The 20,204-nt window shown below is 36.1% G+C and overlaps 1 protein-coding gene across 5 annotated transcripts in view; it reads left to right on the top strand.

Annotated features, from left to right (window-relative positions):
* Positions 1 to 19,709, top strand: part of UBE2K (ubiquitin conjugating enzyme E2 K) — a 36,805-nt gene extending 17,096 nt beyond the window's left edge. For all 5 annotated transcript variants that reach the window (XM_071743705.1, XM_071743710.1, XM_071743709.1 and 2 more), the window contains 5 exons: positions 2,801 to 2,859; positions 5,357 to 5,439; positions 14,007 to 14,106; positions 17,872 to 18,000; positions 18,343 to 19,709. In XM_071743705.1, coding sequence (XP_071599806.1) covers positions 2,801 to 2,859; positions 5,357 to 5,439; positions 14,007 to 14,106; positions 17,872 to 18,000; positions 18,343 to 18,417 — 446 coding nt within the window. In that variant the 3' untranslated portion in view covers positions 18,418 to 19,709. The remainder of the gene's footprint in view (positions 1 to 2,800; positions 2,860 to 5,356; positions 5,440 to 14,006; positions 14,107 to 17,871; positions 18,001 to 18,342) is intronic.
* Positions 19,710 to 20,204: the final 495 nt, after the last annotated feature.

Here is a 20,204-nt window from a genome sequence, read left to right as displayed (position 1 = left end):
CAGCATATACAGCTAGTGAAAATCAGCAGTATGTGTTCAGTGCAGAATTTGATGATGTGAAATGCATGTATCCAAACCTACATACAAGTAAGTATATTAAACAATGAGGATATGAGGATATAGTAAATATCCCTTTTAGGGAGATAAAACTATTATCTGTTCTGATTATAGCAGGGATCTCATGGGCAAGTAATTTGATCCTATGCTTTTACTTTTACCTAGTAGGCATATGCACCAAGGAGCAAAATCAAAGTTACTGGCAGCCCTATTTCTGGGATTTCCTGACTCTTGATAAATTTACTTTGTAATGTTAATATTTTGGTAACATATTTTTAGGCATTTATTCCATTACATAATTATGAAGGGTTTGCTAGTGTGTGTAGTTTACATTTCATGACTAATGCAGTAATGCATGCTGCATAATTACTGACTGATCTGTCATCTACAGTCTGAACAGTGACACAGCAAGAAAGCTGGGGTAGGGGAAATGTTCTAAAACTTGAAGAGGGGAGATTTAGGTTAGGCATTAAGAAGAAATTCTTTCCTGTGAGGGTGATGAGACACTGGCACAGGTTGCCCAGGGGAGTTGTGGATGCCCCCTCCCTGGAAGTGTTCAAGGCCAGGCTGGATGGGGCCTTGAGCATCCTGGTCTGGTGGGAGGTGTCCCTGCCCATGCCGGGGGAGTGGAACTGGATGATCTTGAAGGTCCCCTCCAACCTGAGCCATTCTATGATTCTAAGAAGTGTTTTATGAAGAAAAGCTAATTAATGCAGTAGTTCAAGTCAGACAATTCTGTGATACAAGAGGGAATTCTAGGGCTATAGTAAAGCAAAATAACAGTAAGTTTTATTGTTGGCCACACTTAGAAAGGTATCTGAAAACAAATTGCAGATGCAAAAAATCTTTCATAGGTGATGCTGGGACATGTGAAGTATGAATGAGTGGAAGAATATCTGTTGTCAAATTTTACAGCTTGCTTTTTTTTTTTTTTTGTCAGTAGTGTCAACTCATATTGATCAACTATCAGAATATTCCAAGACAAGATTTCAGTTGAAACACATTTACATCCTGTGATAAAACATGTATATCTAGATTAATGGCTGCTGGGTTTCACTTGATTCAAGAACTTTTCAACAGATAGGCTGGAGTTTTTTCATTGCTTTTGTTTGTTTGTTTTTTAAACACTGTGTAACCATGATATTAATTTCAAGCCATGTTTGCGCATGAGCCGCAGTTACTTTAAATTTATGATAGGATATTTCTTCAAGAGAGGCTGTTAAAACTTGCTCTAATATATGCTGCAGTAAGAGTACAGAATGAATATTCTGCCGTTACTGTATAGTTAGATCTCAAGAATTAAATAGCTAGGAAAAAGCCATACATATGCATACTTCTTTTAAAAAAGTCACAAATATTGGCATGCAAAAGATAGTATGTTAGTCACTTGCATTTTCAATGTAGTATTAAGGAATTTAATATCTAGATTTCTTCAGTTTAAGTCTTCAAGTCTTTAACTATAAACTTCAGTGCACAACAATACTGTATGAATAGTATTACCAGTCCCTGCAGTTTTAAAAAATTTTGGACTTGTACTTTCCAGGTGGAAAAAATTTCTGACTGAACAGCCTGTAATGCAGAAGGCTGTAACAGTCTGTCTTTTAAAGGCAAGTTCTAGTGGTAAACAGAAGAAATAGTAATACATAGGACAGGTTTTGTAATACCTTACAAGATGGTATGTCAGTAACATCATACAAGAACTGAGGAACTTTTGGAATCTGGGAACCATGTAATTACTTTGTTTCTTAGGAAAAATTGCTTCTGAATTATGCTTCAGTTTAGACAAAATGAAAAACAGACTTACTGAAGGTCTGGTTTCAATACATGTCTTCAAATATATTTGTGTACTGTCCTGTAAACAGACAAGCAATCAGCTTAGACATTAACCATTATAATTTTGGAGTGAATTAGACTAAATTATATTTTGAAAGTGAGCTGTTAGTAGGTGCTGAGATGCATTTTGGCACAGATAAAGAGGTGCCATAGGCTGTAACTCTTCAGGGTATTCCTTTTGAGGTTTGTTTTTTTTTTCCCTGCATGTGAATTTTGCTGCCTGTGTTGAGACTACTTGAGTGCTGGTTTGTTATAGAGTGCTTTGGAAATAGAGTAAATAACTCTTGAAATCCCAGACAAAATAGATTGTAGGTAGTTTGACTTTAATTCAAGGAAATTTATAAATTGTAACAAAATATTGAGGGAGGGAGAAGGTTTCTTTATGAAAGAAAAGCAGTAGGATGAGGACAAAAATTGCATGTGTGGAGAAATGCTTCCAGTGTCTCTAAATGCCTAAACTGGTATATATGGGGTTTTTTTTTATATGCAGTTCTTTTTGTCATTAAATTATAGGCTGGTGATCTTCAGTGGGCAGGCAGAGGTAGTTTCAGATTGCTCCAGAAGACATAAGTATTGATGGTAAACTTGAATGTTAACAAAACTGTATTTCAAATATACATAGATAAAGATATTAAAACAGGGAGAGAAAAAACATATTTAGAAAAGGGCAGTAAGAGGTGGTGCTGTCTGCCAAGCTCATAGTATCCTTTATTGCATGCTGTAATCCTGCTAACAGTACTAGTATGCCAAAGTGTTTGCAGAACAGAAATAAAAGTAATTACTTCAGGCAGTAGTGTACAACATAGTGGAAATAAAATTGTCTATTTAGAAACAAGCTTTATTTAATGAAATACTAAGCTTGGGTGAAGTTTTTTTTGTTTAATTTCTAATATGTTCTTGTCTTTCACAGGTGGACGGTATCAGCTAGAAATAAAAATTCCAGAAACATATCCATTTAATCCTCCTAAGGTACTGTAAACACTTTTTTGATAAAATAAATTAGCTACGAAGTTGGTTTTGAGTATTCTTATTTATTTGTTTCCATGTGCAGTCTCTTTGTAGTACCTGTTTTACAATTTTTTTCATTCTTCTCATTAGAGCTGTCATATTTTGGTAGAAATAATGTAGGATGCATAGCTGGATCTAATCAAAAGTACACTCTGATTATTTCTTAAAGTACAAACCAGTAAATTCTCCATGAGACCTTGTGCCTTATTATGGACCTTTATATAGATTTCTTTTTGGCAATATAATTATTAAGATGGTTTTATGTGATGTAGACAGTATGGCTATGTTCCTTCCCATTGAATATCATTAAAGAAACGCTGTAATAGGTAATTGTTGTTTCTTTTAATTTCTTGGGCTTCATAACCTATGCTTAGTAGAGTCTTGGGTCTAACCTGCCAAGTTTCTGGTACTAATAAAATAACAAGGTGTAAAGGTGTTTGAGACTTGAAGAACCAATGCAGAAGTATCATGGGTTTATTGCAGCTCTATTGAAGGACTTTATAAAACGTGCATGTGGATGAGAGATGAGAAGCAGCTGTGGCTATGTCACTTACACATTTTTAGCAACTTACTGCCCTTTCAACTTCACTGTATCTTTCTAGTACTTTAAATTTGTGACTTTGCTGCTTCCGTCCTAACTGGATCAGTCTGGATAGTGTTTTTCCCAGCCATGTGCAACTGGTACTCTATATTCCTGTGTCCTGCTTTAGTGGATTCTGATGAATCAGCAGACTCCTGAGTTGTCTGACTCACTTCTTGATTGGCTTTCTTTTTGTCTGAAAGGTGTCTTTGAACTAAGAATAGGTCTTAGATCCTGATTGTTTTCACCCTGGTATGTAATGTTGGGAAAGAACTGGGAAGAGGAGAAATGGAGAGGTGCCAGTAGCTCACAGCTCCTTGGCTTGTATCTTTTGAATAACTTTGTAGAAGCTGGAGTGAAAGACAAGGTCTTAATGAAATGTTGTTTTGTTTCACTTATTTCATCAGCATGTGCTCTGGCAGGAGCTAAAATAAGGAGGGCTGAAACATGTCATAGACATGGAAAGATGAATCTATGGACCATGGTTTAATTGATGCTTTAGGGCTTGGTGGTTTCCCTTTCCAAAGCCTCTAGACAGCTGCACTGTAGCATGGTACTGCTTATTCTGGAGCCTGTAGTCTTTTTGCTTGTGTCTAGCTCTGCCTTTCATCTGAAAGATTTCTTTATCTTATTCAGGATGTGCTTTGACAGCCATTGTTAGCCTTCATTCACTGTGAAAAATTACCTGGTATTTACATGGCTTTTTACATTTTCCAAGAGGTGTAGGCAGTTGAGTTTGTTAATAAGTGGCACAGCTGACACGATCTCTTATTTTCTGTCCTGGAAAGCAAAACTGTTATGGTCTTGCGTATTTATACACCATGATTGCACTGATTTTATTAAAGCCTTATAAGCACTGTCTTTAGCTGTAGTGCTTGACAAATAACATGTCTTTTGCACTCATTTGCTTGCAGATTGGGGCAGAAGTTGAAAGATCTATGCTACATGTAAAATGTTTGTCAGGAGATTTTGCTGAAGAGGTAGAGATGAAAAACAAAGAGATAGGTCAAAGTCACTAGAAGGCAGTTAAAGTGCAACCTCAAATAAGGGGGTTGAAGAAAATGAGGAAGAAGTTTTTGAAGTCATTTATTTATTCCTTTCAGAGGCCAACTTTGGGTTTTGAGTCCTTTGAAAGAAAGTCCTTTTAACTCTCTGTGTCTTAAAAAAGCACGAAAACAAACTTAGTTTTATTCATGCTTTGTGACCATGAATACACTTTAATTTATTGGAAAAATATGAATGTGATCAATGAACAAATGCCAGGACTTGATCCTTTCAACAGCAAAGAAAAATAACAGTGATCTAATTTTTTCTTTATTGAAAAGCTTTCTGCCTATGGGTAATGAGACTGAATAGTTAAAGAAGTAATAGTATCCACCAAGAAAATTTTTATAATTCTATAGCTACTTACAGTTTAGCTTAACAGTGAGATCCAGTGACTACGTTAAGCATTGAGGGACTATTTAACTTTATTAAAAGTAGACTTTCTGGTATTTACAATGTTGTAAATTTTAAGTCTGGATTTTGATCATCTGCTTATGTTGAAACACTGGTACTGCTGGAGGACATTTCTAAAAGTCTTTGTATGGTGCAGGGATGTGCATATATAATAGTGGAAAAAGTTGGGGATGAATTTGGTGTCCTGAGCTGAGCAGTAGTCTGCTTTTGAGTAATGTGGCTCTGTCTAATAAATGGCCTTGTCAGTTGGAAGCCCCCTGAAATGAGTGGTATCTCATTCTAGCTCTGTTTTTCTAGCTTGATATTTCCTAAATTAGTGTTTCTTTGTAATATGATTAGAAATTGTGGATTTAAAATGCTTACTTTAATATACTGCATTTAATAACTGTTTTGGGTTTTTAAAATTGTCTTGTCTTCTAGGTGCGGTTTATTACCAAAATATGGCATCCTAATATTAGCTCAGTCACTGGGGCCATTTGTTTGGATATTCTGAAAGATCAGTGGTAAGTTTCTGCATTGATTTAAATGCACAGAATCAAACATACCAGTATGTTGGATAGGAGGCAACAGCTCATGTTGTTTTCTCTTTGCACTTGTAGTTTGAGATGTCCTTAAAGCTTACAATGTTTTAGTATAGTATTTTGAGTTGAAAAGATGCAAATGAAATGATCAGGTGGCAGTTTTGGAAAGTATCAAAATGTTATACAGAGAGTGCTTTTCCAAAAAATTCTTCAGTAGGGTTAATGTGAATGTTTCATGGCTGTTGATGGTTTTTTGTTTTTTGTTTTTTAAATTTATTTAGTTCTTTTCCATTAGCAAATGCTACCTATTGCCTCCTGAATTTTGTTCTTTCTGCCACCTGAAGTGTAAGCAGAAAACAACGAGGTATTTACCTTTGTTCCGATTCTTGACTTTTACTTCCAATAAAAGTTACTTCTGATAGAGCTAAAACAATTGTGTGAGGTGATCCTGGGAGTATAAAAGTTAACAGGTCAGCAAGAGGAAAGGGAGAAGAGACTGACTGTGATAACTGACAGAATAAGTAGATGATATTTATAATTTGCACCTCTATAAACCTTTTGCCTTTTGGTTGCTATTCAGTTGCTGACTTTCGATTACTTAGTGTTACTGAAAAAGTTTTAATAGCCAAAACCTGTGGAACAGATTCTTAATAGCTAAAGTTTTCTTTTTTTCCCCCACATTTCCTGTGGGTTGAAGATCATACGCATCAATTGTATGGTAGACGTGATATCTAACATAGGTGGAATTAATCTTTCTTTTCCTTTATGTCTGTTCCACTTTGTTAATCTTTTGCAGGATGAGAAGATTATGGAAATTATGTAGCACAAAGCAGTGTAGATTACTAAAATGGAATCCTAATAATCTGTTGTCTTTTCCTTTTTTGAAATTGCGTATTTTTTCTAACAGTCTCAGAGCACTTGTTTTTTTCTCAGGTAGTGAAATCTTGCAACATACATGTGTATGGTACATGCTATACATTTTCTATTAGTGAAGTCAATTAAATTTTGTACCTGCACCTAGTTACTCATAACATCTTACAATTATACTGAAGCTTAATGACTAACAATGTGAGGAGGAGTTCAGATTCCTGGGAGACCACACTCCAAATTGTGAAATACCCGTGAGAGCGGCTGGTTCGTGCATTGGGTTTTGTTTGGGGTTTTTTTGTGGGTTGGTTTTGGGTTGTCTAGGTTTTTTGGCAAAACAGATTTCAGAGGGTGTTTTCAACAGGGATCACTTTACTAGGGCACATAAAACTGCTTTCCCAGCTAGGCTAATTTTACTCAGGACAAGGCTAAAGTAACGATGATTTGGGAAGGGAAAAATTATTTCTAGAAGCAAAGGTACTTAATGTGGAACTTTATCCCAGTGTAATTATTACTCTCCTTGGAATAATTTATCCAAAGTTTTTCAGCCCCAGAACAGGTGGTCTTATGGTCTTTCAGCACTGCCAAACATTGTGACCATAAGAAGTAATAAGCTTCAACTTAATTATTTCTTTTTTTTTTAGTCAAAACCATAGAGATGTGAAAAGGAAGAACAGGAGAGGTGATTTGGCTTGTGTTCATGTAATCTTGGAAAATTAGATCCTGCACAGATCTAATCTGTGTGTTTAGTACTGCCTGACAACAAAAACCCCAAGCCAACAAATTAGTACCTTCCTTCACCAAGATTTACACAAAACAGAAATATTGGAACAAAAATTTACCTTCTGTGTATTTAATTGGGCTCACACAAGGAGCACCAGTGTTATGCCACCTTTATACTGTTAAACTCCTCCTTTGAAACACTTGTTTGGAATCACTAAGGAAAAAATGTCCCAGAACTTGGCAGGTGTGGAGGTGGGAAGGCTTCCTATATACGATAAACCCATTACAAATGATTCTTAATGTAATGATCCCTTCATTTTCTAGTGATGCTACAAGTTGGGTTTTTTAAATCATGAAATGGTAAATGAAAATTGCCTGAGCCTTGTTGAAGTGCTTATCAAAGCATCTTGTCCTTTGGAGAAGAGGAAACTGTTGTGGCTTACCTCTGTGCTTTCTCATTTGAAAAATTTCAGTATTTGGGTAGATAAAGATATTTTTTCTGAGTAGCTTCTTAAAACTTCTTAAGCCAAATGAATGGTTAGGTACTGTCTAAATTAGTTGCTTTTCGTTCTTCAGTGTATGCTGTTTTAGCTATTTAAATTGAGTAATGCCCACATCACCATGTTTAAGTCTTCTGCATGTTTAGGTTGAACAATGATTTGAATAAAATTATAGCTTCATTAGAAAGCAAGCAACACCCCACCAACCTCTATAATTTAATGTTTAATGGATTTTACTAGGTATTCAGAGGTAAGTGAGACAAATGTAATTTGGAAATATTCTAATAGCTGTCTTTTAGAAAATGTATTTAGTTCCGCAGTCTCTCTTGTCAAATCTTTTAGTAACAAGCTGTTTCTGAAGTGCCACTTCATTGGCATGTAATGCTCTTAACTGAATAATGCTGCTCTTGTTGCTGTGTTTAATTGTAACTCAAATTCCAATCCCTGTGTGGTTTTTCAGTGAGCTTAGTAGGAGCTGAAGGGCTGAATTTGGGCCTGTGGGACTTAGTAGGGGTTTTTAAAGAGTTAATAAACTGATATTCACCACATGTAAATGAGTTTTATGCAAATAAAAAGATTTGAATGTGTTTGTGTAGTTTAAAGTCTCCACTCACCCATCCCATTATAATGATTTTCTATTCTAATGAGCATAGTTGAGATATTCTTCTACATACTGGCAGGAGGTTTTATCATTTTGCAAAGTAATGTCTTTAAATGTTTTTTAAAATTACTTTAATTCTTTCTCCACAGTTTATGCTTGATACTGAAATGCTTTGCAGCTGTGGATTTTCATCATGTTTAGATTTGTAAATACCTGTCAGGCCAGTTTGTTTGCAAAACAGCTACTCTTTGCTGGGAGAATTAACATGGGGGTGTGATTTTTGTAGAAGGAAGAGTTTTTATACTGATCTGATCTGATATTTATAATGTGGTTTTGCCTACTGTAGCCTATATTTATCTTCCAGGCTAGTCCTCTGTCTCAAAATTTTATTCTTAAATTTATCTACTATTCATTGAAACCTGACAACTAAATTACTTGGAAGCTGTTCTGCATAAATCCCTTGAGCAGTGATTATTGAGTGAATGTGTTATAACTGTGCACAGGTCTACAAAACCTCTTGGCTGTTGTGGTTTTGACACTGAAAATAAAAATGAATAATAATTTTTTCATAATGGATGTACTAGAGGATTCACTCTGTTTTAGTTGAGATGCAGAAATCCTTATTATATAAGATAATACTCCTTATTATACAAGACAATACAATTGTAATAAATACATAAGCAACAGCCAGCTCTTAGTAATCATTGTCTTGGATATCTAGAATGCTGGGTTTGCTCAGGGTGTTTGACGAGCCTCCCACTGAGCCTATAAAGCTTTCAGAAAAATGCAGAGAATATTAACATTTTTTTGAGGGAACTCTTCAGCAAGCAGACTGTCTTTCCCCCTTGTGCTATGTCAAATGTATTCTGTTATTCTATTTTTTTTTTTCCATTACTGGGTGCCCAGTCTTGTATTTCTCCTCTAAATAGTGACTGTACAACAGGCTTCCACTCAAAGGCCTTGTTCATTGTCTCCCTCCTTCCAAATTCTGTAAGCTCTTGGTTCAAATTCCCAGAGCTTCTCTCTTCAATTAACAAGCTTAGTTATTTCACAAATAGAATAAATATTGCAGATTTTTTTTTTAGTGGACCAATGTTTATTTGATAGAGAGAGAGAGAGAGAGAGAGAGAGAAGTAGCAGTCTGCTGGCTGCAGCTGTTCTGTTGTTCTGCTGGGCTACCTTTCAGTGTAACTAGAGAGAGTGTTTCCAGAGACAAATACACAGAACATAAGTAAAAGCTTCCTAAGTGGAAAAATACTTAGCCTTTAAAAATGAAGAAGAAAAAGGAAAATGGCACTGTTTCATAATCCTGTTAGGACTCTTTCAGCTCATGGAAAGGTAAGAGATTCCTTACCTCAGGCATGCTGGGCACAGCTGGCTTGCTGGCCTTTTAAATGTTGATTTTTAAAATGGAAATGCCCCCAGATATCACCTTAAGAAAAAAAATAATTTATATATATAAAATCAGCTTTCTTCTGATTCACTTCAGGTTTTGCTTCTTAACAAATGCAATGCCTATGGACAGCCTGTTTTTTGCTTAGGAGACACAGAAAGAAAGCTTTTAGTTTGAAGCTCTCAGAGGGACAGTGTTTCCCTGTAGTGAGCTCTCTGCAGCTCACTCCTGTTACTGGCCTTTTCTCCCATTTTGTGGATGTCAAACTCCCAAGCTTTCATAGTGGCCAAGCAGCTCTTTGAGATGGGAGTGGTAATCAGGTGTTATTGTAAGTTTTAGAAGAACACAGAAGCCAGTAATGTCATGTGTGAGGCAAATAGGATGTTGGAAGTTTTACTAGCAAAACTCATGATCCAAACTGCCTGCTTTTTCTTTAAGACTGTTCAGGCTTTACTTGGAGTAGTGTACTCAGTTTGAGTGTTGTATGCCAAGAAATCATAGGAAGAATACAGAGTAAAATAACAAGAACGATAGTCTAAGCAAATAGGTTGGAAAGGCATTTGAATATGCAGAATATAGTGTAAAGTAGATTTTCTGAGAAACTTGTGAGGCTCCAGATAAGAACAGATTAGGCAGAAGTCTGTCAGGAGTAAATCAAAACCTTGCCCTTGGCAAGGAGGGAAGAAAAAACCTAAACCTCAAGCATTTAAGCCAACTTGAGCTACCAAAGGGAATTGCTTGAATGCCATGAAATGTTGCGTGTAAGTCCACACCTAGAAATAAACTTCATGTATAAGAAGAGTTGGAAATACTTATTTTATTTCAGGGCTCTATTTTGGAAAAATGAACCCTTAAAGAGCACTGGAAAGTGCAGAAGACCATTTATCTTTCCACTAGAAGTTCATTGTAATGGAAATACAATTCTTTTTTTGCAGCACATTAATCTCTATCTTGTGGGGATGTCACGTGGGGTGTATGTTGGTTTTCTAGTGTTTGTGCCACTATCAGCATAGATTTTCCTCCAGAACTGATGATGGGAATTATTTCTGCTCTTTGCTGATGAGGATTGGGTCCTGCTTTACCTAATGTCTGTAAATATAGTTCTGGGCAGTCATCTCCATTCAGTTTATTCTCCCAGAAGAAGGTACTGGAAAGGAAGAGGAGCTTTTTAAGGTGCGTGGGAAATAAGAATCTATTTTTAGCTATGCCTCCAGTTCTTCTGGGAATCTTAATTTATGTCTGGAAAATTGAGGCTAAGTTACATAGAGGATAACTAGGCTTTTTTACTTTCTTTGATCAGGAGAGATAATTGGTGTCCTAAAGATAGAAGATGTTACATGAGTATACAATGTTTATATGAAACGTGTCAGATTTTCTTTACCGTTAATCACAAACTCATAAATACAAACAACAGCTGATGCTGTAGCTGGTTTTCTGTTAGGATTTTCTGTTACTTATTTAAATGTTTGTGTCCAGTGGAAACTGTCTTACCCATGAGGTGTGATAGGCATTTTGAGACATGAGGCTTGAAAATAAATTCTAACCTAAATTTTAAAGCCTTTTTACATACATAGCTGAAATAGTCCTGTCTATAAATGATTTTTGCATTTGTGTATCCAAATGGACCTTTTGAAACAGGAATGTCAGAACAGGACAATAAGTCCCAGTATTCCTTATATAAAAATCTTCAGACATTTCAGAGGAGCAGGGACTGGAAGGGCCTGGCAGTCAGAGACAGCTGGAGCCAGCACAGAACTTGAATTCTGCATGTCCATAGCACCTTTGGTTCTTGTTAATGACACCAGGTCCCCAAGGTGTATTTTTCACTCCTAGAAGGTGCTGTGTAAACGTGGCCACAACTCCTTTAAATAATGGCAGTATTTTCAGATTCCCTCCAGTAGAAAGGTTTCTGTAAAGGAAAGTGCAGAACAACTTTTATTTGGTGAATATAACTACAGTATCAGTTACAGTTGATAGATATTTCATGTCTACCTTTAAAAATAAACCAAGTAGCATAGAAATTACTTAACTGGGACAAAAGTGTTTGGGGTTTTTTAGCATGTGTGGTAGGTCTGGTGGTTTTCTGAGGTTCTCTGCACAAAAATAAAAATGCTAAATCTATTTGAGCATAGCAAGGCCTGAAAGACCTTGCATTCTTTGACACCTGAATGATGGAAGAGTAGACACATTACATTCATTTGAATGTAATGAATACATTCATTACAGTGCCATGAATTCATTTAATCAAAATCACTCAGAATCATCAATGTTTAAATAAAATAGATTAGTTTCAAGACAGAGTGTAAACCAATAGAGATTACAAATAAAAGGAAATTGTAAGAGAAAAATAGCATAGGTACATGTAAAGCAAAAATATTTATGTTTTTCACTGAGGTGTTTGTGTGTGAGATTGAGGTGTGGAAAAACAGGTATCTTTGTACTCATGAGTGTACTGTGTTAGCCAGGCTCTCTTCATGCAGCTGAGGGTGTGTTTGAGTAACTAATAAGAGTTCTTTATCTGATTAAATATAATTTTACTAGTTAATTTCTAGCTTGCTTTGTAATTTAAATAAATGTTGTTTGACTTGGAAGAAGCATTCAGCTTGGAACTTAACATACATAAATTTAACTGTTAGAGAATCTGAATTTTTTTTAAAAAAAAGGATGATTATTTTGTTACTGAGGAATAGGTTTGGAAAAGAAATGTATTGTGAAGGCTTTGTGATTTGTTAGAATTCAGACCTAAAAGCATGAGTGGTTTTTTTTTAAGTTCAGCTTGAGGGACTTCAAGCTGATGAAGCAGTTGGAATGAGACAATATGTGCTAATTAAAATCTCTGTCACTTGGGATGTTTCTCACTAGCTTTTTGATGTAGAGAACACTGCACTGTGAAAGCTCAGTGATGATTAGCAAGCTAAAAAAAAGAAAAAAGTTTCTAGGAAAAATCTTCCAGAATTAGAAACAATTAGAGAAGAATGCCATATTTGAATGGTTAGTGACCTAGCAGGAAAGTTGTAAGCGTCTAGGAATACAATATTCAGATGTCTCTGCTACTGTCCCTCAGTTCAGTGCCTTGGTACTGGAAAATGCAGTAATTTTTGAAATCTGAGACTGGTAATAACTTGCAAGCTTGTTGCCTTTGTATCTAGACCATCATGTCAAACTCTCCCCCACCCACTCCAGCAGACTCTGCATTTACTTGTGGTCTTCTGAAAAGAAGAAACTATTTTCTGTTGATTTGAAAATTGAGCAGTTTTCTGTGTTTGGATGTCTGTGTTTCATAACTTTCCTCTGGCATGTCATGTGCCATAACCATGTGACATTTTCCTCACTGACCTTTTTAGTAATACTTAAGTAGAATAAGCAGCTACATGTTTTAGCCTGGACATCTGCTTGTGCCTTTGTTACAACATTTAGGAGTCTACTTACCTCTTTAAATCAGGTGAAATAGTGACCCTTCACACATTCTTTGGAGTCTTTATTTGGTTTCCAGTGTGTGACAGCTGAAATGGTAGATCAGAGATGGTATACATGATCAAAATCAAATTTAACTATATATTTTCCAACTGTATATGTGTAACAATTTCATACTTTCACTTTTCTGTTTGACTTTTATGAACATACTTGATGTTTTCCCTTACTAAATTGCTGAAGTTTCTTACTCCAAATTTACTTTGAGAACAAGATAAATTATGAGAATGTACTTAGAAATTTATGACTCTAGCAGTATGCTACCTTTGACAAGGTTCTTTCACAGGGGCAAAGGAGTGACTTTACATCACCATGATGAGAGAATGCTTTCCTTTTTCCAACAGAGGTGTCCGATTGGAATGGGAGGAAGCTGAGATTGTTTCCAATTGTGCATTCTGTAACTGCCAAACCTTTTTTGAGTTGCAGTAGTAATTATGTGAATTGTTAAATTTTACTGAAAAATATCATATTAAAACTGATGCAATGGAAAAGATAGCTAATGTAAAAAAATCCGTGTCTGTTACAAGTTTTTAAAATATAGGTCATATGTCTGTGCTATTTTGGTATGAAGAGTGCCAGCAGAGGGAGCACATATTGGCTACCAGTTCAGTACCAAGACCTTATGCAAGGTGCTGTAGGAAAGCATGAAGAAGAAAAGGATGAAAGAAAGGATGAATCAAACTTCAAATTTGCCTGTTTCTAATTTTTTTTTTTTCAGATTACATGAATTCTGTTAAGTGGGCATGGTCAAATGTATAGGTGAAGGACTGTATTTTCCATAACCTTAAGAAAGCACTGTTAAGAAAGTTCACATGTAAAACCCTATTTAAAGAATTATGTTGAACGGTATTCTAATATCTAAAAGCAGTTTAAAATCACACTTTTTGACTTAGTCTGTATTTGTACTCTTGTATCTTCTGTGATACTAGTACAGTAGTAAAGGTGAGTACAGTCATGGAATTTGATAAAGTAATTTTCAAAATGTTAATTTTAGGGCAGCAGCAATGACTCTAAGGACAGTGTTGTTATCACTGCAAGCATTGTTGGCAGCTGCAGAACCAGATGATCCACAAGATGCAGTAGTGGCAAACCAGGTAAGACACTCAGTTGGCTGTGAATGTGTAGTATTTCTGTAATCTTGGCTAAGTCACAAATGTTGGGAGATTTTTTGAAAATATATTGGAAAATTGCCTTACATCAAGTGTGAGTTACTATGGTGTTTTGTGTTTTTTTTTTTACTTTTTGGATTCCAGAGTAGGTAGCAATTATTTTACTGTCAGGAGTATTTTTTTTTTTTTTTTTTTTTTTTTAAATTTTAGTTTCTTATTTAGCTTGTCGGTATGTCAGGAGATAACAGTGTAGTAAAATGAGTTCCAGTATAACTTGATTTTTAAAATATACTAGAAACATTAGGAGAATGGCAGTGTTGGGTTGGGTTTAATTTGATGCTCACTGGATCTGGCTTGATATGTAGCTCCTTTTCCAGATAAGAACGGATGTTGTTGAGCATTGTATTTGTTCAAAATATCAAAATTTTATGAATCATGATTTCAGATTAATTCCTTTTGCATTTAACGCTGAGAAACAATTTATCTGAATGAAACATCCTATGTATTTTACTTTTGCAAGTACTTGGGATAATTATTTTAGTCACTTTTTAAATTGGTATCAGTAGAATTTTGTAATGAGCAGGGTTTGTACTTCCAACAGGAGCAATAGCTTTTAAAAAGCAGGAGCAATAAAATGTCAGTTGGATCTTATGCCAGACCAGTGCTGACATGGTTCTATTTCAGGTCTCAATGAAAGATAGGAACGGTCATTCCTGAACTTTAAATAGTCTGACAGTTTTCAACAAAGTCCCAAGTCTGGGCTTGTTGGTTTCCTTTTTGCCCTGAGGAGAGACAGGAAGAGCCTGGCTTTCCCAGTGACTGGTAGGAAGGGTTTATTTCAGTAACAAAATAGCAAAGCAAGAAGATACTTCCAGCATCAATCTCCTATCTCCTGGAAGTGAGTACCCTCCAGGATAGGGTGACAAAGTGTTTACTTCCTCCCTCTAAAAATCCTTGTAGGGTGATTGCTTAGCAGTGTTTGTAACCTGTCAGGATTTGAAGGGAAGCGTGGAGATCAGAGGTAGCCCACTGCACTGCTGGGTGGGGGAGAGATGTTTGCTACTGCCATACTCAGTAAGTCCAGCAGGCTTGCTCCTGGGGTTCTGCTACACTCTAAGGCTGCTCTGATTAATTGTCCCCAAAGGTTTCTGTCAGACTGAATTGCTCTATGCAGGGAGAACTATTGCAGAGGCCAGCAAGGCCATCAGGGAAGTCCCTGGTTTTTCTTGTCAGGTGCATGCCCTTGCTGTCACACTCTCTTTATTAAACAAAACCACCATTACCTCTCCTACAATGGGCAAGAGTAGTGTTTCCCATCTTGACCCTCTTGGTAGAATTTTGCGTGGGAATTGTAACAGTCTCATAGAAGTACTTGAGCTGGAAAGAGAGTTTTTTCCAGGCAAAAAAAAAAACTTAATGAAACTTCCTAGATTGTGAAGAGCAATTCTTCAGGCTGCTCTCAGGTCTTTTTTGGGCATATGTCTGATGGGACTATGGCACGGCTGTTGCAGGGAGGATTCAGTTCCTCCTGTTCCATGCAAATACCTGTGCAAAGACTCTGGAGTTTGTCCTTGGGTTGCAAGCATGTGTCTGTAAAAAGAAAGTGATTATAACATCTTTGAGAGATGTGATAATAAAACTCATGAAGGAATGTGGTGTTTATTTGGTGATGGAATCTCTTTTTGTTTGTTTGGGGGTTTTTTGTTTGTTTGGTTGTTTTTTTTTTGTTCTATAGCAAAAATTCACCTGCAATTATTCTCTACACTCATATTTCTCATGTTATTTTACTAAACTGTGAGACTACACAACTGTCCAGGTAAATGACTGTCCTACGAGCTCTTGAGCAGAATCCCAGGGAGAAGTCCTGTTTGACTCATGGCAGTGTTTTCAGCTACCAGCTGTCTGGTGTCAAAACTACTTCAGCTAGTTGCTGGTTTTTTGGTTTTTTTTTCGTTTTGTTTGTTTTTTAGTACAGCAACATTAACTGCCTCAGGTTCCTGATATAGAGACATCAGCAAAAGATGCCTTTAGGCTTTTCTGAATTCACTGAGAAGGTAGATTATTTATGGATACCTAAGTAAAGGAATTTTATTTATAGAACACTGAAAGCTACTTTAATGTTCTGAATGCAGCTATGCAGTTATGACGAATCCTTTGCATTTCAGCTGGTAGCTTTCTAGTTTTCATAGTGTTCTCAAAAATATTAAAAAAAAAATGGGGGAAATTTTAAGAGCAGAAGAATATAATTCTTCAGGATGCTACTGATGCTTGACTTAATCCTTCCTTCCGTCATTACAGACAAAGAAGTTTATTACAGACCAGTGTATTTATAACATAGTGAGTAGATTGGTAGATTGTCTTCTATGTTTGTTTTAATGCCATTAATAATCAGATAATAAATGACCCACCTCATGTGGAGCAGAATTAGTGGGAGAGGTCCAAAGCACACAAGCAGTGTAGTTGATGCCTGTTGCTGGAGGAGAGGTAAAATGAAATGTGCAGCAGTAAAAAATATTGTATGGGATTTTACAGTGATTTATAGATTTAATTGTTGGCTTTATGTATGAATAAAATGCTTAGAATGATAATCAGCCATGGTTTTGTTCCTAAGATACATCTAAATCACAAAATCCTAGAATGGTTTGTGTTGGAAGCACCCTGAAATATCACCTTATTCCACCCCTCCTGCCATGGGCAGGGACACCTCCCACGAGACCAGGTTGCTCCAAGCCCCATCCAACCTGGCCTTGAACAATTCCAGGGAGGGAGGAGCCGCAACTTACCTGGGTATTCAGTATTTGAATAATATTTTTTCTAATATCTTGTCTTACTATTTGATGCTAAAATATGTATCTTAAAATAGGAGTACCTCGTTTTTAGAAGTGTAATAATTAAGGGAGAGAGTTGAGGGTTTTGTTGATGTTTTATTCTGGGGTGGGTTTTTTTTGTTTTTAGTTGTGCTTGCTTTTTTTTTTTTTTTTTTTTTCCAGAAAACATTACACACAAAAGTTGTTAAAATAGGAAACTCATCTTGGTTTGCTGAATATAATTTGTCTTCCTTGGCTTTTGAGTTCTCGGTGCAGGCTGAAAACTCTCTCAGGTCTATTTTGTTGTTTATTAGGAAACTTGGTAGTGCAAAATAATATTCCCATACCCTGCACAGTTTTTTTCCTGATAAGTTATAGCTTGCATGAAAAAAGTTCCTAACTTCCTAGCTTTTTGCTCATACCCATTTTCCATCCCTTCTTTTGTCACATGCTACCAATATCCTTGTTCTCAGGGAGAAGCCTGGTAGTAAAATGTCAGCCCTGCCTGAAAAACTGTAGAGTATAAAACCAGGCATATTTTTAACGTGATCAGAGAAATGCATTAGTGTGTGGTATGTACATGATGTTAATACAGAGATAATTTGTGCTCTGCCACACTGAATATCATTTTTCAGTAGCTGTGCAAAAAACAGCTGCTTAATTGTGATCACTGCAATTGAGAGCAGTACCTGATTCTACACATAAAATAAAAGTGTGTAATTTAACCTAAAGGCAGCCACATTAAATCAAGTGCTTGCATAGGTTTACTCTGTAATCCTCACCTCCAAATTTCATTTAAAAACCAGCAGCATGATCAGTGTGAGCACTGCTGAAGATGATGGTAGAAAGAATGGATTGGAATCGGCCGTATCCGTTTGTTTTTCGGTTGGATTGCTGAGTTGATTTAACTTTCCCTTTCTCCCCCCCTTTCTCTTTTGTGTAGTACAAACAAAATCCAGAAATGTTTAAACAGACAGCTCGGCTTTGGGCACATGTGTATGCTGGAGCACCAGTTTCTAGTCCAGAATACACCAAAAAAATAGAAAACCTTTGTGCTATGGGCTTTGATAGGGTAAGTATATGTAACTTAAAATTTTTTTCAGTAGGGGCAGGACAAGTGTATGTATATGAACACAGGGAATCATTATTAAATTAAAGTAGACTCAATCCTTCCATGACTTTTTGTAGATTCTGTTTTGCTAATTATTTTTTTAAGAATCGAAGTTTTAAACTACTGCCTTATTAGTAAATCTTGCTACCCCTGCCTTTTTTAAAACACTTTTTCTATAAACTATTAGTTGGGATTTAACAAATGCTAAACTAATGTGTTATGATTAATCTGAGCTCTTCGGTCCACTGCAGCTGCAGGTTCACACACTGAAAATATCATTGCTTTTTTTTTTTCTCATTGCAGAATGCAGTAATAGTGGCCTTGTCTTCAAAATCATGGGATGTAGAGACTGCAACAGAATTACTCCTGAGTAACTGAGCCATGTAGAGAGAGCTGCTTCAGTAGTCCAGCTTGCCCCTTCTGGAGGAGCATCACCATCTGTTATTTTTAGGATTCTATATAGATTCTCTTTTAAAACTGGCACTCTTGCCTGATGATGCTATCTAGGCACTATTGGAGACTGAAAAAAAAAAAAAAACGCTCTGTAAATAAAGCTAATTAAACGTCTGTGTAAATTTAAAAAGGGGAAATACTTTAATTTTTTTTCTTACTAAATATTGTAAAAATTCTTTGAGCTCAGCTAAAATAATGGGGGAAAAACATGCCAACTTTAGTGTTTAGCAGTGTGACGAAGACTAGCAGGAACTTGCTTCAGGATTGATTTAGTAATTCAGAAAGCAACATTTTTGAGTGTTGGTCATCAAGATTTTTGGTGCCACTCATCACAGCTATCTTACTCTTTTTAACACGGATCCTATGTGCCTGTGGATTGACCTATGTTTGCATGCTTGTACTTAATAGACATATTAGGTAGGGTCGCTGAAGAGAGCACCATTGAAATACTTGAGTGTTCTTGCAACTTTTTTCCTGAAAGACTTTGAAGACATACCCAAAGTTCCAAATGGTGACCTGTTCAGAACCAGTTTCTTTCTAGCTTATTAATTGGGAAACCTGATTCTCCTGTCCCTTACATCATACAGCTGAAAATCCTCACTAGATTGTTTCATCATCTATGGGTATTATGTGTGCCATTTACAGTAGTCTAGTTTCCCCTTTAAAAAAAAATATTTTGGATTATCAGTAATGATTTTCATCCGTTATGTTTTCTACACAATCTCGTAAGGAGTGTGCCTTCATGTAGCACAAAAAGATGGAGCTGGTTTTCTTTCCTTTTTGTTTTTTTCATCATAAGTAGATGTTAAATGTTCTTCAGAACATTCTGGATCATACGATTTGACTGGGCTTGAGGGAGGAAAAAGCTGATTCTCTAGCATACTGAGAATTAAAAGTTTTTCTTTGAGTACTTGACATGATGCAATCAGCTGGTTTTTGCAGCCACTTTATAGCTTTATTTTGGGCTTCAATTTAAGGATTGCTTACCAGGTACATTAAAATACATCCTTGCTTGCATTTTTTCTCTAGTTGACACATGGAGGCTGTGTTGGTGTTTTTACTGTACATACTTCAAATGCACATAGAAGTAGAAGTGTGTTTTCAATTTTAGATTTCTTTTGGATTGATGTTTCTGATAAACGAGAACTGAAATCTTACCTTGGCGTGTACATACAGTCAGTCTTTTGATTCGTATTAAAATGGACATTTCATCCTGAGTGCAAAAGCTTGAAAATTATTAGTTTTGCAACTTCAAACACTAGTACATCTATTTAAAGAGAGTCATAATGTCTTTGTGAATATGATGCTAACTTATCTGACAAGGAAGGTGAGAAAAATCCTGAGACTAGAGAGTGAGGATTGTGGATAATGGAGTACTGTATAAGTCACCTTTTCCATGACATGTTTTTTCTCCTGAACTGTGGATTAATGGGGTGGGAGAATATATGTCTGGGTTTTTCTGGAAATATGAAGTACAAGTTGAAATAGTTTCACACTTCATAGACAGTCTGTTTATAAGTCATGTTAGAATAAATCAGGAACATTATTGTATCTGTTAAATATTTGGAGCATAGTGGTAGGGGAACAGAACCAGAAAATAGAGCTATAGAGACCTAGCTAGTTCAGGGATGTTCCCTGTACTGTTCTGTCTGATGTGTCCAAACTTAAAATATTTCAGGGCACAGACAGTAAATACTTTGAATTCATATCAG

The sequence above is a fragment of the Heliangelus exortis genome, chromosome 4 (genome assembly GCF_036169615.1).
Source record: "Heliangelus exortis chromosome 4, bHelExo1.hap1, whole genome shotgun sequence".
NCBI lineage: Eukaryota > Metazoa > Chordata > Aves > Apodiformes > Trochilidae > Heliangelus > Heliangelus exortis.
This window is presented reverse-complemented; position numbering and strand designations above follow the sequence as displayed.